This window comes from Symphalangus syndactylus, chromosome 1 (genome assembly GCF_028878055.3).
Source record: "Symphalangus syndactylus isolate Jambi chromosome 1, NHGRI_mSymSyn1-v2.1_pri, whole genome shotgun sequence".
NCBI lineage: Eukaryota > Metazoa > Chordata > Mammalia > Primates > Hylobatidae > Symphalangus > Symphalangus syndactylus.
In genome coordinates this window covers 133655912-133675991 of record NC_072423.2, presented here as the reverse complement: position 1 = coordinate 133675991, position 20080 = coordinate 133655912, and the positions used below count along the sequence as shown (strand labels likewise).

Genomic DNA, 20080 nt, shown 5'->3' with positions numbered 1-20080 from the left:
TCCACCCGCCTTGGCCTCCCGAAGTGCTGGGATTACAGGCATGAGCCACAGCACCCAGCCGTGTATTTATTTTAAATCATTTGTCTATATTCATTGACTTTGACTCATTAATGAAAAATACTAGAGATAAAATTAAAAAGAGGGTTTAAATTCAATGTCACAAATGGTTTTCATTTTAATTTTTAAAAACCTATTAAGGGTTATTCTTACGAGCACATTAGTATATTCATTTAATCCTCAAAACAACCCTTTGAGGTGATTAGTATTATATCTCCAACTTACAGATGAAGAAACTGAGGCACTAAAATGTCAAGGAACTTGGCCAAGATCTCATATCTAGTAATAACAACAGTCATAATAAGAGCAAACATTTACATGGTGGTGCCAGCACTGTTCTAAGTGCTTTCTATACATTACCTAACGTTAACACTCCTAATGAATCTGTAAGGTAGCTGCCCTTACTGTCCCTAATTTACACGCGAAGGAAATGAGGCCCAGTGAGGTTCATTCATTGGCCAAGGTCCCACCGCTGGTGAGTGGCAGAGTGGAGATTTGAAGCCAGGCAGAACCCTTCCTGTTAATCTAATGCAGTACTAACTCTCATTTATTGGTGGCAGTTATCCAGCTCTCTATTCATCTAAGTGAATTTTCTAGATAAATATTTACTTCTTTAATAAACAAATATTAATTTATTCATACTTTTCATATTAACAATTCCCTGTCTTTTGCAAAATATACTAAATACTGTGCAACTTTTTCCTGATGGCCCAAGGTCAGTGTTATGGCTGCTGTGCTTTATCTGTCCTGCTTGTAGTTTTTACTTTAATTTTTACAGGAGGGCTTAGGTATCTTTTGTAGACATGAGCCAGTCAATTGTCATTTTGTCACTTTGATTCTGCTGACTGCTTTGAAGTAGAATCTGTGTCTATCATAACTATTTCTAATATAAGATTTAATAAGCTTTGAATTGATGCCAACTCTATGGACTTAAGTCCATGACTTTCATTATGACCATGGCAGATTTTAGCTGAGATGAGGGGAGTCTGACCTATAGATAAGTAATTATTCTACCAAATGAAAAACTATGTATTTTATCCAGTGCTCATATTCCTGTTTTTTGTTTTTGTTTTTTGTTTTTTTGGTTGGTTTTTTTTTTTGAGACGGAGTCTCGCTCTGTTGCCCAGGCTGGAGTGCAATGGCGCGATCTCAGCTCACTGCAACCTCCTCCTCCCAGGTTCAAGTGATTCTCCTGCCTCAGCCTCCACAGTAGCTGGGATTACCAGTACGCATCACCACACCTGGCTAATTTTTGCGATTTTAGTAGAGACGGGGTTTCACCATGTTGGCCAAGCTGGTCTCAAACTCCTGACCTCAAGTGATCCTCCCACCTCGGCCTCCCAAAGTGAGCCATCGTGCCTGGCCATTCCTTTTTCTTAAATCATGATACATATCAGGCATATGCATGAGTTTGTTTAAAGTTCACTTTCATCTAGAAGATGAAATCTTTCAAAATGTAAGACTTATTCCCAAATCCAAGCCATAGACCCTATCCACAAGCTGATGATTACTATTCCCTCATCCTGCTTTACTTATTTCTCTCCTTGTATTGTGTTCCAAATAGAACATAATACAAATAAATAACATTTACATGCTCCCGAGGCATACTGGCCACTGTTCTAAGAAATTTTTCCATATTAATTCATGTAATATTCACAACCACCCCATTTTACAGATGAGGAAACTGAGGTGCAGAAAGATTAAGTAACTTGCCAATCCCATATCTAGGATTTGGGGAGCTAGGATTAGAACCCAAGAAGTATGGCTCGAGAATCTGTGTTCTATGAACTCTGCTCTACTGTGACCTGAGAACTGTCCTAAGAGAATAGTGCCTTTGTTTTGTTCACTGCTGAAGGCCCAGGTGTTCAACAAATATTTGTTGACTGTCTGGATGAACTTCCAGCTTCTCTCTGCCTATCCAAGTGCTCAACCCAGTTCACTTTGACTTCAGCCTCAAAGCTTGACTGGCTTTAACAGGCAGAGTAACATTCCAGGCCCTTCTTCCACCTCCTGAAGACTTTATTTGTTGCACTGTCTTTTGGCTCACCCTCACTGGGCATGGAGCCCCAAATCCATTAGATGGTCAATAAATACTCACTGAATGATTGAGATTCTGAGCTGTTATCAGAGCTGTCACCAAACACAAAAGTTTGTGATCAAGTACTATAACAACAGGATGGTGTCCTAGAAATTGCACTTGACTGAATCAAAAGATTGATTTTTACCTTTTGTAAACTGACCATGACAATTTCACAGCTCTAGACTTCAGTGTGTTTTTGTTTTTTTTTTTTTGAGACAGAGTTTCACTCTTGTTGCCCAGGCTGTAGAGCAGTGGCATGATCTTGGCTCACTGCAACCTCTGCCTCCCGGTTCAAGGGATTCTCCTGCTTCAGCCTCCCAAGTAGTGGGGATTACAGGTGTGCGCCACCATGCCCAGCTAATTTTATATTTTTTGTAGAGATGGGGTTTCACCATGTGGGCCAGGCTGGTCTTGAACTCCTGACCTCAGGTGATCCACCCACCTCATCGTCCCAAAGTGCTGGGATTCACAGCATGAGCCACCATGCCCGGCCCAGTGTGTTCATTTTTAAACGTGAAATCTTACTATATATAAAGCACTATACCTTTGGCATGAATTATGTACATATAATATTTAAAACAATCCTATGAGCTAGGTGCTATTATATGCCCATTGTGCAGATAAAGAATCTGACTAGAGGCTAAGTAATTTGTTATGTGTTACACAACTAAAATGCTAGAGCTAGGATTCAAACCCATGTATGTATGACTCCAAAGCTTACCTCTTGCAAACCATGCTGTACTGTCTCTCTCACTCTTTACCATTTTAAGTTTATGTCATATAATAACAGCTACCGTGATAATGATTATGGCTTGAACTATAAACTGTGAATTGAAGTAGTTTCCAATTACTAAGCGTCTTGAAATTAAAGTAAAACCTGAACCTTTTATAACATTTTCTCAACATTTACCTTTTATAACCAAAAGCTTCATTGGCCATTTCTGACTTTTCTGGAAGAAATAAAGATACCATGGCAAACAGTAACTTCTCGTTTTACAGATTCAATCAGTTAACAAGTATTTGTTGAACACCTGTTACGATGTCTTGTACTGGGCTAAATGCTGGATATATATAACAATAGTGACTGGGACAAAGATGGCCTCTGCCATCACAGAGGCAGTCTAGAGAAACAGTAATCAAGCAACATACAGAAAATGATTGGGGAGGGAGAGCAGGAGCGTGGGGGTGCAAAAAGGAAAGTCCATTCCAGGCCGTGTGAGCAACAGGTGAGATAATTACACACAGGAGAGAATGCGACATATTCTGGGAGCAATCAAGATGGAACTGCTGATAGAAGGCCTAACTAAAGACTGGATTAGGGTAATGGCGAATCACTGCAGGACTTTAAGTAGGGAAGGGAAATGCCCTCATGTGCATTTTAAAAAGATCAGTTTAGCCAGGCACGGTGGCTCACGCCTGTAATTCCAGCACTTTGGGAGGCTGAGGCGGGTGGATCACCTGAGATCAGGAGTTCAAGACCAGCCTGGCCAACATGGTGAAACCCCTTCTCTACTAAAAACACAAAAATTAGCCAGGCGTAGTGGCTCGCGCCTGTAATCCCAGCTCTCTGGAGGCTGAGGCATGAGAATTGGTTGAACCCGGAAGGCGGAGGCTGCAGTGAGCTGAGATTGCTCCACTGCACTCCAGCCTGGCAATACAGCAAGACTCCTTCTAAAAAAAAAAAAAAAAATTTTATATATATATATATCAGTTTAACAATGGTGGGAAAAAAAGTGGATTAGATAGATAGGGCCAGACTAGAATCAGAGAAGCCAGATAGGTGTTGAATTTAACCAAGCGACGGTGGAAATTGAGACAGTAAAAATGGAGATGGTAATGTGGGAATTGATTCAACACCTATTAAGAAGGGATAGTCTTGATAATTGATAGAGATGCAGAGGAAGCAGCAGTAAGTGTCATGGATGTTGTCTAGACTGTAGTTTTTGAAAACTTAATGGATAGTGATGCCCAAAATAGGGAATCCAAGAGCAGTAGCAGACATGGGGAAGATGGCGTTCAAGGTTGCACATGTGTGGCGTTAACTTGGCAGCTGGATTTTGGGGTCTGACGGTTAGTAGAGCAGGCTAGGTTCCAGGTGGAGGCTTTCTAATCATCGTCAGATAGATGGTGCCTGAGGCGAGGAAGTGGAAGGGCTCAGCGAAGTAGAGCAGAAAAGCAGAGGGGCAAAGTCAAAGCAGCATCCTGTAAGGAGAAGGCAGAAAAGCGACGCTCATAGAGATGAAGAATGAGCCTCCAGAGGCGTCGGAGCAGATTGGAAGAGACACATTCAGGCTCCATTTAACCAGAATAATTCCGTTATCAAAATGGAAGCGCCATGAAGCATCGATGATGGCGCTTTCCCACCATCTATCCGTCCAACACAAACCCACCTGCTTTGAAAAGACTGCCTCACGCAGTGACTCACTTACCCACCACAGCTGCATTCTCTACCCCTGCCTCTTGTCTAGTGAAGCTGGCTCCGGAGGCTTCGGGGCCGCTCCACAGGGACCTGAGGACGTCTCCCCGGAGACCCTGACTCAAGCTGCGCGCCGGCACAGCCGAGCACCGGCTCCCGCCTACTCACCGCGCGGGAGGGACGGTCCCTCCTTCAGGCCAATCTCCTTATCATTGTCCCTGCTGCTGTCACCTGCTGCTGCAGTCTCAGCCCGTCCCGTCCTCCCCCCAGCCTATTCCCGGTCCCCTCAACCTCAGGGACACCGCGGCCAGCTGCACCGTTGGTTTTCCAATCAAACCCTTCTCTAGGCCACCAACCAGCGCTCGCCAGGCCAATGCCGACAATTCTTCCTCCGCCACCTGGGGCGCCTCAGCCAATCAGGAGCAGCCATGCTGCGCAGTGCAGCGCGCCATAGCGACGTATGACGCCTGCTGGGGAACCGCCGTAGCAACCAGAGACGCGCAAGGTCCACAACCAAGCTTGCAAGCAGAAGAGGCGGCAAGTGATGCTGAAGGCTGTGCTGCAGCCACTTCACCGGAACCTAGAGCTACCTGTGAACAGGTCTCCTATACGTTGAAGATTTTTCTGGATTTAGGGTGTCTAACCTTTGATGGGAAAGGGCAGCTTCAGCTTGGACTGTTTACTTTCAAGAATTGCTATGGGCTAAAAATCAATTCTCTTTAAAAGCAAAGATTTAATCTGATAAGGAATCAATGCAGCATGCTAAGTACCTTTCATATGGCATGAAAACGTCTTGAGTTACTCAAGCCACAGGCAATGAGAATATGGTGCCACAGCACCATATTTTTCACAAAAAAATAAGAGTGACCTGGTATTCAAGAAACCTGTATAGTACAACTATCGCCAGTTCGTTTTGTGGCCTTGGGCAAGTCACTTCACCTTTTGTGAAAGTCTGAAGCTTCTTTAAAATTTCTGAACTGCATTAGAAAACGCTTTAAAAATATACCTGACATTCTGTAATTTTAAATAAATGAAAAATGCCAATCTATTAAGTGCTTAATTTTGTGCTGGGCACGATTTCAAATTCTTTCCTTATTTATTTCACTTAGTTATAAAATGGAGGCACAAGAAGTTTCGTAAGTATTCCAGTGTGGCAGAGCTAGTGATGGACTCAGGGTAAAACCTACTTGAGTCTGGTCTTAACCACGATGATGCTCCTTCGACGATTTCTTCGAGTATCACTAAACGCTCATGAGTGTGTCTGGTGATCACATCTTCCCAAACTGGATTTTAAATGAATACAGTGAACCCTAACGTTTTTCCGGTGTGGATAGTATACTAGGCCCATTGGGTTAACAGTACTTAGGCTTGGGTAATTGAAAGCATTTTTTAAAATGAAGACGGTCCTATTTTGGAAATGCAGAAAGGCGAGATGAAAGCCAAACTCTGGTGAGTATAGCAGAACTAATTAAACTTCAGATATAAAACAATCAGGATTAATGTTACCAATAAAACAAAACAAGGTGACGGGGCAGGAAGACCGATGCTGAGTAGAAAAAGTATTCTGTACATACATTCTAAATGTTAAGCAGTCGGCCTGGCTTGGTGGCTCACGCCTGTAATCCCAGCACTTTGGGAGGCCGAGGCAGGAGGATCACTTGAGGTTAGGAGTTCGAGACCAGCCGGGCCATCATGGCCAAACCCTGTCTCTACTAAAAACACAAAAATCAGCCGCACATGGTGGCACATGCTAGTCCCTACTACTCAGGAGGCTGAGGCACAAGAATTACTTGAACCCACGAAGCAGAGGTGCAGTGAGCTAAGATCACGCCACTGCACTCCAGCCTGAGACAGTGCAAGACTATCTTAAAAAATAAATATTAAGCAGTGAGACATGACTGCACTGAACTTCTCATCTTCACCAGAATATCAATTGTGCTTCCCATCTTTCCACTACTCAGTAAAATTAAAGTCTTAAACTAATGTTTTGGCCATCCCAGAATATTCCTGAACTTCCCTGAAAGCTGCAGAGATTAAGAGGCAAGAATGACACTGCCTCTAACAGACACATACACTATCATCTCACATGTTAAGGGTCCCTCTGTAACATGACAAAAAATAAAATCCCACAAGAGATCTTGCACCAAGCTTATAGCTCATATAGCAAGGCTCAAAACTATGAAAACATATTTTTCTAAGATCTTTTTTTAAATGAAATGCATAATGTAAGTTATACAGTTCAAAAGTAAAACAGCATAATGCCCTAACTACAGCATAAAGGTAACAAATCAGCATGTAAGTAGATATTCAGGATCAACTCAACAAGAAGACAAAACCACTTCCCAAAATTTATAAAGACTTTAGCCCAATGGTCTAGAATAAGAAAAGGCTATTCACACACACACACACACACACACACACACACAATCTAAGTGGAGGAATGAGAATGATCTTGTGGAACGAAAGCAGAGGACTGAGTACAATTTGAAGTAAAGGCAGAACTTAAATTGGGCTTTGAAAGAAAAGCAGAAAGAAAGGTTTTCTAAACAGCAGAAATGTTTTCATTAAAAGCATAGAGGTAGGAACGTATGGGTCAACCATGAAAAGAAGTGATACTCAAGAGATCAGATATGCCTTTATTGGCCAGATCAAAGAGAGCTAACTCTTTTCCTCTCTCCTCTTACAGAATCTCAAAGGTCTGTAGCTAGGAATTATAAATTGACAAAAAAAAAAATTTCCCCTAAAATAAATGTGAACTAAATTTTCAAATGAAATTTCCAAAAACATAAGTGTCTATCCCCATCTTATTCCAAAGGCTATCAAATTCATGGTGAGGTTATCAGATGTTTTCCAGTGCAGAAAACACAAAAGGAAAGTGTTCCACCCATGCCAAATGAAAAACAAACTAAGACCTGTAATTTGCTATTAAGGAAATTAATAAAGTAAGTCACTAAAAACAAAGAAAGAGGCCGGGCGTGGTGGCTCATGCCTGTAATCCCAGCACTTTGGGAGGCCAAGGCGGGCGGATCACGAGGTCAGGGGATTGAGACCATCCTGGCTAACATGATGAAACCCCGTCTCTACTAAAAAAAATACAAAAACTTAGCCGAGTGTTGTGGGGGGCGCCTGTAGTCCCAGCTACTCGAGAGGCTGAGGCAGGAGAATGGCGTGAACCCAGGAGGCGGCTTGCAGTGAGCAGAGATCGGGCCACTGCACTCCAGCCTGGGCAACAGAGCAAGACTCTGTCTCAAAAACAAACAAACAAACAAACAAAAAAAAAAAAAGAAAGAAAAGCCCTGGAGAGTTCGGTAATATCATGCAGATCATTACACATCACACAGCAACATTTCTAAAATCGGGGGGAATAAATGGATCAGCCTTTTCTTAGCTTTAATATCAATTATTTCTTAACTATCGAACACCTTTGTGAAACAAACACTATTTTATTTTTTCCTCAATGTTTCCTCTTTTCTCTCTCCTATTGAAGCCTAGGAATATTAGGAGGCTGGAAACAGACATCACTCATTTTCCTTCCTCTCCTATCCCATCTCAAGCTGAGACAGAGATGTGGCTCTTCTAATAATCAGAGTACAAAGTAAAGACAATAGCCAACAACTAATGAAGTAGACTTTTATTGCTCGATCAACTTCAGTAACATCTCCAAAAAAATAGTTTTCATCTAACAATTATGAAACAAATTTGAAAGGCAGGATCATTCACAATATAGACCCGGTAGAGGCTTATACTTTATATAAATGAAAAATATCAGTTCTACAATTTAAATGTTTACTTTGGATTTTATTATAGAAGAAAATATCATTGTAATTATAAAAGCCATAAAAATTGGAACTGTATTGTGAAATTACATCAAGGTATCAAATTTTATATAAATGAACAATAAAATTCAATTTTTATTTATTTAAACATAGTAAACATTGGAAGACAATCTCCCCCATGGGGAAAAAAAAAAAAAAAAAAAAACCTTGAATAATAAAGCAACAAAAGCCACAACACAAAAACTAATCAATGTGCAAAAATCTGATTTAAAAAAACAAAACAAAACTGGGGTTTAACAATCAAGTCAAATGTTGAAGTCAATATGTGCTAAGTAAATTTCATTTTAAAAACGATCTTTGGATGATTACATTTCCAACTATGTTTTCCTATAATTGACATTTAATGTTAGTTTTTGAAAAGTTAGAAAAGAAACCAATTTATATTAAGATTGCCAAATTTTGCAATTTGAAAACTATTTTAAACTTTGAATGTCCTTAAAGTCTTTAAATTTACTTTCTAAAATAAATAATTGTTGGAATAAACCAAAAGACATTTCACATATTTGCACTGCATACGATAAAAATGATGTGATCTACATAAATAAATTTAAAACATTAAGTTATTTCATATAAACATTTTTAATTACAACATTGTATCAGTGGCTTACACAGTTGAAATCTAAGCATTTTAAAACAGGATTCACATGTTAAACTGCTGAGCACATTTATAGAACTGATGTACATCATATAATCCTTTAAACAGCAAGCTCTGGTGTTATACCTCAGTTTCAGAAAGGATTTTTCTTTCAACAGAATTTTGAACCTGCCTTTGTGAAAGAAAAAAATTAGAAAGCTAAATTATACCCACACAGAAAATTTAAGTATGTGGAAGAAATAAACTTTTTTGGATGAAGAAAACAAGTTAATTTTGAGTGGTAAACAAATCTGGTTTACAAATACATGCATTAGCACATAAAATATTTTGTCCTAGACATCTTTACAGAAGACTTGGCAAATATGAACAATGGTATGCCACAGCTTTTTAAAACAACTTTTAACAGATATAAGATCAGTATCATTCACATTCACACAAACATACACACACTTTAGAAAGACTGTGTGCTTGGCTTCGGCATATTTAACATCATTAAAGAATATATAGAATCATCCTTTTATCATAAGGAATTTATGTCATTGTTTTCTCAAAAGCTGCTATTTTAGATTGAAACAGCATTCAGAAAAAAAGTACATTTCAGATGGTCAGCATCAGGATTTACTACAGACTTTGTAAACAGATATCTATAAATAAATAAACTAGGGTGGAGAAAAGAATATCCTGAGGTGGCTCTGTGGCCAGGGTATTCAGTAGCACTAAGCTCCATTCTGGAAATCAAGGCATCTAAAGAAAGTGCAGGGCTGAATTTATTTTGTAAATGGAATATGTACAGGTTTAATTATTTTGCACCTTGAGGTAAATCAGTACACAGCGACTACTACTGTTTATATACACTTATTTAAGGCAACTTTATTTAAAAATCAATATATGTAGTAAATTATATCTGTCACTGTCTCTCAATGAATGCTATCTATGATTATTTTTCAAAAACAGTGGAAGAAATATAATCACTTGAAACAGGCAGTTAATTACTTAAACATGAGTTACCTTTGCTCTTAAATGGAGTAGTCAGATCATTTTGTCAGTCAAGTAGTCAAAAGAAAGCAGAAACCAGTAACAATTAGAAGCATTGTAAAAACATTTTGAGTGCAAAGTATTTTGCAAGTGACGGTTTTTCTGGCACTGGATAATTACTATACACAATTAAATAAAATCACAGAAACACTATGATCCCAGGTAGTTTTCAGTTTTAAAATTTCTTCCTGTAAAGTAAGTACAGTTGTTACCCCTGCTGTCCAGACACAAGGAAATGATGTGAGGAAATCCTCTTGTTCAGGTACATCAGGGGAGTTTTAAAAATAGCAGCAAATACTGGGGTCTTTGGAAATAATTATGCTGCTACAAATAAAAAGGAATCATTACAATGGAAGCTCATAAACAATAATAAGCACCGTGGGTGGGTAATACTCTATCAATTGCCAATAGAGTCTAACTCTTCTTAGGCAGTACCAAATGATGACAGCTATATATTTTCTAAAGAAAAGCAGCTACATTTCCAACCTCTCATCCGAGGCAGAAGTTGAATCCATCATTTTACTAGACTCTTACAATATGGTCTTAGAGGAGGACATTACATTAGTTAATGAATAGTTTATAATGAATTTAAAACACCAGACTTACTAAAATTTCAGCTTTTGGCATTCCTCATGATCCTTTATTAGATTAATTATGTATACTTTTGTAATTTAATTATATGGTTAAAGGGAGCACTGGAATTTCATTAAAATTGTCATCCTAATAGTCATGTCACCATTTTTTATATTACTGTGGCTTCTCGATACTCATTTGATTTTTGTAAATTATTCTCTTGTCAAATCAGTTTCACAACCCCATTCATCCAGTCCTACAGGCTTAACAACATTTATTTCATGGGGAGCTAAAAGTATATAAAAGATGACTAAAAAGATTTGTTAGACTTTAAAAAGCTCAGAAAAGCAAAAACTAATACACAAAATAAAAATGCCATTAATCTGAGCTACAGATAAAATGTCTAATTTCCTTTTAAAATATAAATATGGCAGTGCTTTATATCAAAGATGTAAAATCTATCAATTGCTTTAAGATAATAAACATAAATGCAAGTGAGCACCAACTATTTACATTAACAATTTACTCTATTTGTTACTTTTCCAAATGTTTATATAATATTTAAGCATCATATCAAAATAAATATTTTAAAATAAAATCACAGGTAACAAGCTATTAAATGTAATCTACAAAAGTGAAAGAATAACAACATAAAGAGAAATGAAAGGTAATTCTTAATAAAGTAATACTGATCATAGACCCATCTGAGAGAATTCTGACTCCTGATTATTTACGCCTACTACTCATAAGAGAAAAAAAGTCAAGAACTTGAACCTGATGGAAACTAAACCATTTTAAGAGAAAGAGAGACAAGGCAGAGAACAGAGTGGGAATTACAGGCTTTAAAAGAATCTAAGGATTCAGAAAAAAAATTCTACAAAGGTATCAAAATCTAACTGTTGCAAACTGGCATTGTATAACTTTTTAAATTCATGAAGTTATAAATGGTATGGGTGTTTAATTATCAAATCACCTGCAATTTTACTTGTCTGTCACAATGGATACCTAGATATGAAGGTTTTAAGATTAAAAACAAATTTAAACATAAAAGTTAAAAACTATCATTATTAAAGTTTCCATTGTTCTACAGTCATCTCTATGGCTAAGAAAACGCCAGTTAGTGAAACATGATGGACATCTACAGAAATGAAACACAAATAGAGAAGCCCTGAAATGTTACCACTTTTCCCACAGCACTGGTATAGACTCCCTAATTCTTCCCATAAAGCACTAACAAAAGTGAAATAATATGTGAAAATTTCAAGAAACACATAAAAATTATAAACATATAAGCAAAGTATCACTTAAGGTTTTTATGAATTGCCACTGATGAACAAAGAGATTTAAGAAAAGCAGACTGAAAGCATTTCTCCACATCCTTCTACTGCAAAACAGAAATTTTTTTTTTCTAACAGAATAAATATTTGAATAGTTAAGAACCATGTACCTCACTTCAAAGAGAGCATTTCATTAAATACATAGTTTCCACGGTGCTCATTACAAACTCCAGACACTACTTTTAAAAACCCGGTAGTCACACATAAACAGCATGACGTACAATATTCTTATATATGGTGACATGATACGCACACATTACATATGTATCTATCTACATATATAATGCCTCTTGGTTCAATTCTATAATGAAGTTTCAGCATCCACGTATTTCTTTCTTGGTTCATCTTCAAAACTTATTTTCACACTCACAGGTTTATCAGGACTATTTAAAACAAAGAATGAAAATAAATAATTTTTAAACATAAATATTCAACTCTAAACATGGCTAACAATGAGTATATTAAACCTTCTGAGATTACTATTAACACTACAAACTTATGACTTGCTAATTTTACCTTTTCTAAATCAATAAACATAACTGGAAAAGCAAATATTAAAAATTCTGTTTTTAAAAAATTGCAAATATTAAAAGTTCTATTTACAATTTAAACTCATGTTTTTCTTACAACTAAAAAGGGGGTCCTTAAAATAGGGCAGTATATGGTCAGAATCTGTTGGATTACTTTCATTTCATATATGAACAGTTACAGCATGAGACTTTTATTTTACTGAAAAATCTATTAATATATGAATCTTTGTTAATACAGATAGGTATCAAATAATTTCCAAGAAGGTTATAAATTTATAAAACTTCTCACCCCAAATTTGATTCATAAATACAAAACCAATACATCTATATATTCTATATACATATTGGTTTTGTATTTATGAATATGTATTCTATATATGGAGAACAAATATTTGAAATATATACATATATATGTTTTTTTGAGAGACAGAGTTTTGCTCTTGTTGCCCAGGCTGGAGTGCAATGGCACAATCTCAGCTCACTGCAACCTCCGCCTCCCAGGTTCAAGTGATTCTCCTGCCCCAGCCTCCCGTGTAGCTGGGATTACAGGCATGCACCACCATGCCCAGCTAATTTTTGTAGTTTTAGTAGAGATGGGGTTTCACCACGCTGGTCAGGCTGGTCTCGAACTGCTGACCTCAAATCATCCACTCACCTTGGCCTCCCAAAGTGCTGGGATTATAGGCCTGAACCACTGCACCTGGACGACCTATTCTATATTTTCAAGTTAGTATCACACAGTGACTCCACATACATGGATTTTAATTGATTAGTTGTAACATATGAATATCTGGGCTCTGGAAAAAGTTTTCAGAAAGTGTAAAAACACACTATGGTTTGCTGTCTTCTCCAGACAAACTGAAGAATAGACCCCCATCCCCAAACATTTTCCTGTTAAACAACATTGCCAAGACATTCTCTTTCTTCCTATGTGATTTTGAAGTGCAGGACAACCCAAACAAAAAGCAGAAGCATAAAAGATGTTAGTTATTATTGTAAGGCCTTTATTTTTTATGATAATTATACTAACAAGGCCAGAGGTGCTGACACAGTGTGAATAATCACTAATAGTAAAAAGAATATTTAGAAAAACTCTGGCTGTACTGAATGATCCAAAATTACAAAGAGTTTAACTTTAAAACTTTTTAAGATCAAAAACAGAAGAAAGGAAACAGCCAGCTGAGAAATTAGAACTCAGATGACAGAAGAGAAAAACACATGATAGAGAGTAGGTAGGAAAAAGGTTCTAAAAGAGGGTAGTGAAAGAATGAGAAAAAGCTAATCAATTATTGTCAGAAGACAGAGCTAAGACAGCAAGTGAACAAAAACAGCTACGTGACTGAAGGCCTAGAAAAGTTTTCACCTGATGCCCAAGCAGAATATACAGACACCCAACATAGCATCTCACACAAACTGTATATAAAAAAGAAGTATTTGCTGAGTATGAATGACTGAGCACCCTACAAGACAGTAATTCATTTCTCCAGAGGCTTAAGGGATTAAAGTACTAATGATTACCAAACAGAATCCCTGAGGGCTTAGTTCTTGAAGTGAGAACAAAAGAAAGAAAAAAGGTTACATAACAAGAAATGTAAGAAAGAAGTTACATAATACTTTCAATACATGGTCCACTGTAAAATTGAATGGTCTTTATGTCAATGGATTCAATTTCTTCCAAATATCTCCAAGCAAAATGTTTACCTCACCTGAACAAATGGCATACTAAACCAAAACACAAGAAGGGAAACAACTTGTGTTTTTCTCTTTTCTTAGACCATCAGAAAGCATGACTGAAACAGTATTCAATTACAGTATTTAATCCCTAATAGTTATCTAATCTTTATATGGTTTCTGATCTTTATGTTTACTCCATACTGCTATGTGAAATTTACTTTTATTATAAAATAGCTCAAATTATTATTATTATTTTTTGAGACAGAGTTTCACTCTTGTCCCTCAGGATGGAGCACAATGGCACGATCTCGGCTCACTGGAAGTGACCTCAGATGATCCTGACTGCAGATGATCTGCCCACTTCAGCCTCCCAAAGTGCTGGGGTTACAGGTGTGAGCCACCGTGCCTGACTCAAATTATTTTTTAAAATAGGTAACTATAAATTAAAAGACAAAAACATCATCATTATTTATACCTTATTCCAAGTATACATTAAAATGATGGACGAAAGGAAGAAAGGAATGAAGCTATCATAAGTAAATGAAAATTGGCTACAGTTAGAAAACACATAAATAGTTATAACTACCTCATGTTAGATCTGGTTACTTTGGCATTCTCAGTATTCATGGAAAGTGCCTTCCACTGTGCAGTTTTGGCCATTTCATCTGATATGTTAACAACTGAGGGATCAACACTGAAGAACAAATACACTTTTTGGTTAGTATTCAGTACTTGCAAAAGCATTAATATTGTCATTCTTATTATCTGCTTTCATCAACTACATTGAGAAAACCTTTGCCAGTATCAGAATTTGAGTTCTGTTACAAAGTCCTTATGAAGAATTACACCTTTCTTTCTAATAGAAACTAGGAGTGAGATTAAGTAAGTTAGCAAGATTTATTTATGGAACTTTGCTTCAGAATCCAATTTGGGGTTTCAGTAGTACTTCGGCAGCACTCTAGCAATGATGCTCTCTGATCATCTTGGCTGAAAAGATGCTACTGAAATAACATACGACTATGTTAATGTGCTTATACATACAAAAAATAATACAATCTCAAGTCAACTAGAAAACGTTTATAATTGGCACACATTTAATCTTATCAAATAAATACCCAAAGTATGTAAGGAAAACTTAAGATTATGATTTTTAAAATCTTATTTTTCATAGCTTTTACAAATCATTATAAAGAATGCTTGGAAAGATAACCCTCTGAAATTGAAAACAAAGCTCTGAAAATATTTCAACAGCTAACACAAAATAGCCTCATAGGTACCGCTTTTACCTGTTATTCACATATTCAGTGTGATAAAAGTGGTATTTTATCAAGTTTATCAAAATTAAAACAACAGAGTAGGCCGGGCATGGTGGCTCACGCCTATAATCCCAGCACTCTGGGAGTATGAGGCGGGCGGATCACGAGGTCAGGAGTTCGAGACCAGCCTGGCCAACATGGTGAAACCCCATCTTTACTAAAAATACAAAAATTAGCCAGGTACGATGGCACTCGCCTGTAATCCCAGTACTTGGGAGGCTGAGGCAGAGGAATCTCTTGAACCCGGGGGGCAGAGGTTGTAGTGAGTCGAGATCGCACCACTGCACTCCAGCCTAGGCAACACAGCAAGACTCCATCTCCAGAATTTAAAAAACAAACAAACAACAAAAAAAACCCAGAGTACTATCCATTTATTACAATAAGAGACAAATGTTTCTGTTTCTATATTTCTATGAAAATTACTTCAAGACCTCAAATCCAATAATATCCATAAGTAATTAATTTGGGGCTCAAGGTTGTCCATCACAAGTAATAGGAAAGTATCATAAAGTTAATACAAATACATTTGCAAGTCCTTTTTCTTTGATTAAAAAAATACATTCAGACAAACAAGCTACAAATACAAATGTCAAATTAGGTAATGTTAAATTAACAATGTGATGGCAACTAGTTTACAAATGACTAAACAGCAGTCATTTAGAAAGTGCTCTGTTCATATTTAAAATCAGAATGTTGTTTACAAATTTAAGATTGAAGAGAAGCGTGAGGTGGTCACTGAAAAGTCTCTATGAATGGCTTCTTTACCTTCGCTAGGTCAGATTTTTAAAAGTACACAAAGTCTGAATACCCAAGTTTATAATGGCATAGCCATCCAACTTGAAACTCTGCCTACCCCGAGTAAACGTTTATTCACTTGGTTGCCAACTTCAAATAAGTGAAGAAAGGAATTCCTGATAAACCTTCTAGCTTCTAAATATCCTCCACTATGAAGAAAGTATATATTTTTTTCCCTCAAAATGAAATTAGATGGGAAAAACTTCGCCTGCGTTACATAAATTATTTTCATCTTTTATAAGGGCTTTGCAGTTTCCAAATACTTTCATATACTATCTCATTTGTTCTTCCACACAAATAATCCAAAGCTATTTAAGATATAAAATTCTGGCAAATAAGCACATTAGCCATTTCCTGGCATTCCTGATGTAAAAAACTTTTAAACATAGCCACATTAATCATGGCTTATGTCACCACTTAAAAGACAAAAGGAAAACTACAGATATCCATCTTTTTCTTTATGAGACTATAGACTCCACTTAAATTTGTCAAGGTCCATATATAATTACACTGAAAAAGTGATAAAGCAGGATATAAAAATTAAGCACAAATACTCTTAGCAAATTGGTGATAATTACTAACAACCATCATGGTAGTTCCTATACTCTTTTTACATCAATGAAGCTAATATATTAAATCATTTAACAAGTATTTCTAGAACCCAGCAAAGCAGATCGCTGTGGCTGGATATATTAAATATCCATATTAAATGCCTCTATGCTTGGCATTTAAAGTATATAAAAATTTGAGGGGAAATATTAATACAGAATAATACCAATAGTGAAAATTAATAGCAAAATGTATAGAGGAAAATTAGTTGAATGCATTCATCGCAACTAATCAACATGTACAAGTCAAATGTTACTCCTGTAAAAGCTATAAATAGCTAAAAAAAAAAAAAAATGGAAGTTAATGAAATACCAATAAAACATCTTCTATCAACTGGTCAGGGAAGAAACCTGTATATTTTCTAAGACTGATTTCACTAACTAATCAGAAATGGAATAGATGTGTAGAAATAGGAGGGCCAGGCACAGTGGCTCATGCCTGTAATCCCAGCACTTTGGGAGGCCAAGAAGGGCGGATCACCTGAGGTCAGGAGTTTAAGACCATTGTGGCCAACATGGTGAAACCCCATCTCTACTGAAAGTACAAAAATTAACCGGGCATGCTGGCAGGCGCCTGTAATCCCAACTACTTGGGAGAACCCAGGAGGCGGAAGTTGCAGTAAGCCGAGATCACACCATTCCACTCCAGCCTGGGGGACAAGAATGAGACTTCATCTCAAAAAACAAAGAAAAAAAATAGAAATCAGGTGTGTACACAAATATAAGTTGTTATTATTACTATTATTATTATTTTTGAGACTGAGTCTTGCTCTGTTGCCTAGGCTGGAGTGCACTGGCATGATCTTGGTTCACTGCAATCTCTGCCTCCTGGGTTCAAGCAATTCTCCTGTCTCACAGTCCTGAGTAGCTGGGATTACAGGCACCACCACACCCAGCTAATTTTTGTATTTTTAGTAGAGACGGGTTTCCCCATGTTGGCCAGGCTGGTCGTGAACTCCTGACCTCAGGTGATCTACCTGCCTCAGCCTCCCAAATTGCTGGGATTACAGGCGTGAACCACCACGCTAGGCCTCTAAGACTGATTTCTCTAGCTAATCAGAAATGGAATAGATGTGTAGAAATAGAAATCAGGTGTGTACACAAATACAGGTTAATCTTTTAAAACTAAAAAAGTCTGCATTTCCCAACCTCTATATCTTTAGTTCTTAAATTTAAATATAAATCATCAAAATCACACATAATGAATTATACATAAAATATTAATTCTTACATCATATGAACCCTCACTGCCAATAATCAAATCACATCTTTGAAAACTAAGAGACTTCCAGGGCCTCTAAACATAGTTATATATTGGAAGGCTATCAGAAAATGAATTACTGGTATTTGAATGGATACTGACAAAGATTACCGAAAACGTTTATTTTCCAGCATCCACCGACCCCAGCCCTAATGAAGGGCACAAAGGAAAAAGCTACACTACTGGGAAAATGGAAATATTCTCAGACTCATGTACTGATTTTAAACTTCACTAAGATAGATGGAGTGATAGAAGACAAGCGAATTTTATTGGCTTGGCATGGAAGTTAGTTTAAGGCTCTAGTCCAAGTCCAGCTTGGGTGGGAAAGGAGCAAGGGACTTCCTTTTCAAATTGTGTGAAGCCCTCCTTTAGTTGATACACCATATGCAGATTTTATCATCTTTTATAAAATAGAAATCATCACTTTAAGGAAGCATTATATGACTTATTAATACACTTGACATGCATATAAAAGTTTTAGAGCATAAAGTTATGTCTCACCTATATTTTAGGGCCTTGACTGGAATTTGCAAGAGACTTCCCCCTTCAAATGGAAGATGCACAGTATCATCATCGTCTTGAAGCATCCGTTCAGCTTCCTTTATAACACATGTGTGAAGAGGTTACTTTTCCCAGAATATTTTCCATGAGAATCGGTTAATATATAATATTTTAAAGACTTAGAAACCCAAACTGACATTATTTAAATATATCTGCCATTACTGAAAAATTTTATAATCATGAACACATACTTGTAACATAAAATAAAAAAAACACTTGTAAAACATGACTAATTTAACACTGATATAACTTTCATTTCTTTATGTAAATCACTATCACTTATACTATTTAAGATTTAACTACAATTTAACTATATAAATATGATTATCAATTATTATGTAGGTTTATAATGAGAGATAACATTCTGTGAAACCTTATCACAATACAATATGAGCAGAATGTCATTTGGATAAGGCAGGGTTTCTCAGCCTCAGCAATACTGACATTTAGGGTATAATATTTATCTTTTGTAGTAGAAGTCCTGTGTATATACAGTATTTCACAGCACCCCAGAATTCTACCTATCAGATGCCAGTAGCAGCCCCTCCAGTTATAACAATCAAAAATATCTCAGAAATTGAAATACTCTCGGCAATGTCTCAAATACTCTCAGACTAACTTACTGAGAGTATTTGCTGTGTAATTCCCTCCAGCCCACCCCAGTGATAATTACTAATAACCATCATGGTAGTTCCTATACTCTTTTTAAAAGTACATCAATAAAAGTACTATCTTAAATCATTTAGCAAATGTTTATAGAACCCAGCAAAGCAGACCGCTAAGGCTAGTTAAGATCAAGGCTCAAGCTCAGGTTGAGACCAACTTGGACAGTGGACACGGAATAAAATTAGGATGTTAATAATGGGGGTGACAGGACAGTAGAGGCGACACTGAGAGAACATTCATATTTCTTTTCCTTACTAATAGAAATTTGACTATTTTGAGGTGTCAATTTGCCCAGATTCTAAAAACAAACAAACAAAAACCCCTAAACTGAATATCCCAGCATTCCTTACAATTTAGTAGGATCATGAGGTGCAAGCAGAACTTACTGGATGACATTCTGGAAAGACTCCTTAAACTTGACAATATGGTAAAGCTATTTTGCCTTCTATCCCTTCCTTTTTCCTGCTGTCTCTAATGCTAACATGACAGCTGGAGTCTGACAGCCATCTTGACTCATGAAGTGAAGATGAGGATGGAAACTATATGCTGAGGTCAGGAGAAAAGTAACAAGGAGCCCCTGATAACTTTGTGGGGCTTAACACTACATCACTTGCTTTCAAGAATTCTTTTACTTGAAACACAAGAATAACCTTGTGTTTAAAGGCCACTTTCACTTTTGTTTTTTGTTATATATGACGAACTTTATTCTAATTAACACATAAAGTAATAAACAGGCAATT

At 36.9% G+C, this 20080-nt stretch overlaps 2 protein-coding genes across 34 annotated transcripts in view; both read right to left on the bottom strand.

The window, feature by feature from the left end:
* The window catches only part of NEK10 (NIMA related kinase 10), a 251860-nt gene extending 246978 nt beyond the window's left edge, over positions 1 to 4882 (bottom strand). For 12 of the 18 annotated variants that reach the window (XM_063637000.1, XM_055285301.2, XM_055285337.2 and 9 more), the window contains exon 1: positions 4722 to 4862. The gene's annotated coding sequence lies outside the window, so the exon portion shown is untranslated. Of the gene's footprint in view, positions 1 to 3047; positions 3088 to 4721 lie in introns of all 18 variants that reach the window. The other 6 variants (XM_063637015.1, XM_055285251.2, XM_055285227.2 and 3 more) reach the window with 5 other exon arrangements.
* A 3287-nt stretch (positions 4883 to 8169) lies between these two features.
* The window catches only part of SLC4A7 (solute carrier family 4 member 7), a 110892-nt gene continuing 98981 nt past the window's right edge, over positions 8170 to 20080 (bottom strand). For 9 of the 16 annotated variants that reach the window (XM_055285169.2, XM_055285159.2, XM_055285100.2 and 6 more), the window contains 3 exons: positions 18615 to 18712; positions 14720 to 14827; positions 8170 to 12312 (listed from right to left, as the gene is read on the bottom strand). In XM_055285169.2, coding sequence (XP_055141144.1) covers positions 12231 to 12312; positions 14720 to 14827; positions 18615 to 18712 — 288 coding nt within the window. In that variant the 3' untranslated portion in view covers positions 8170 to 12230. The remainder of the gene's footprint in view (positions 12313 to 14719; positions 14828 to 18614; positions 18713 to 20080) is intronic. The other 7 variants (XM_055285189.2, XM_055285129.2, XM_055285140.2 and 4 more) reach the window with 1 other exon arrangement.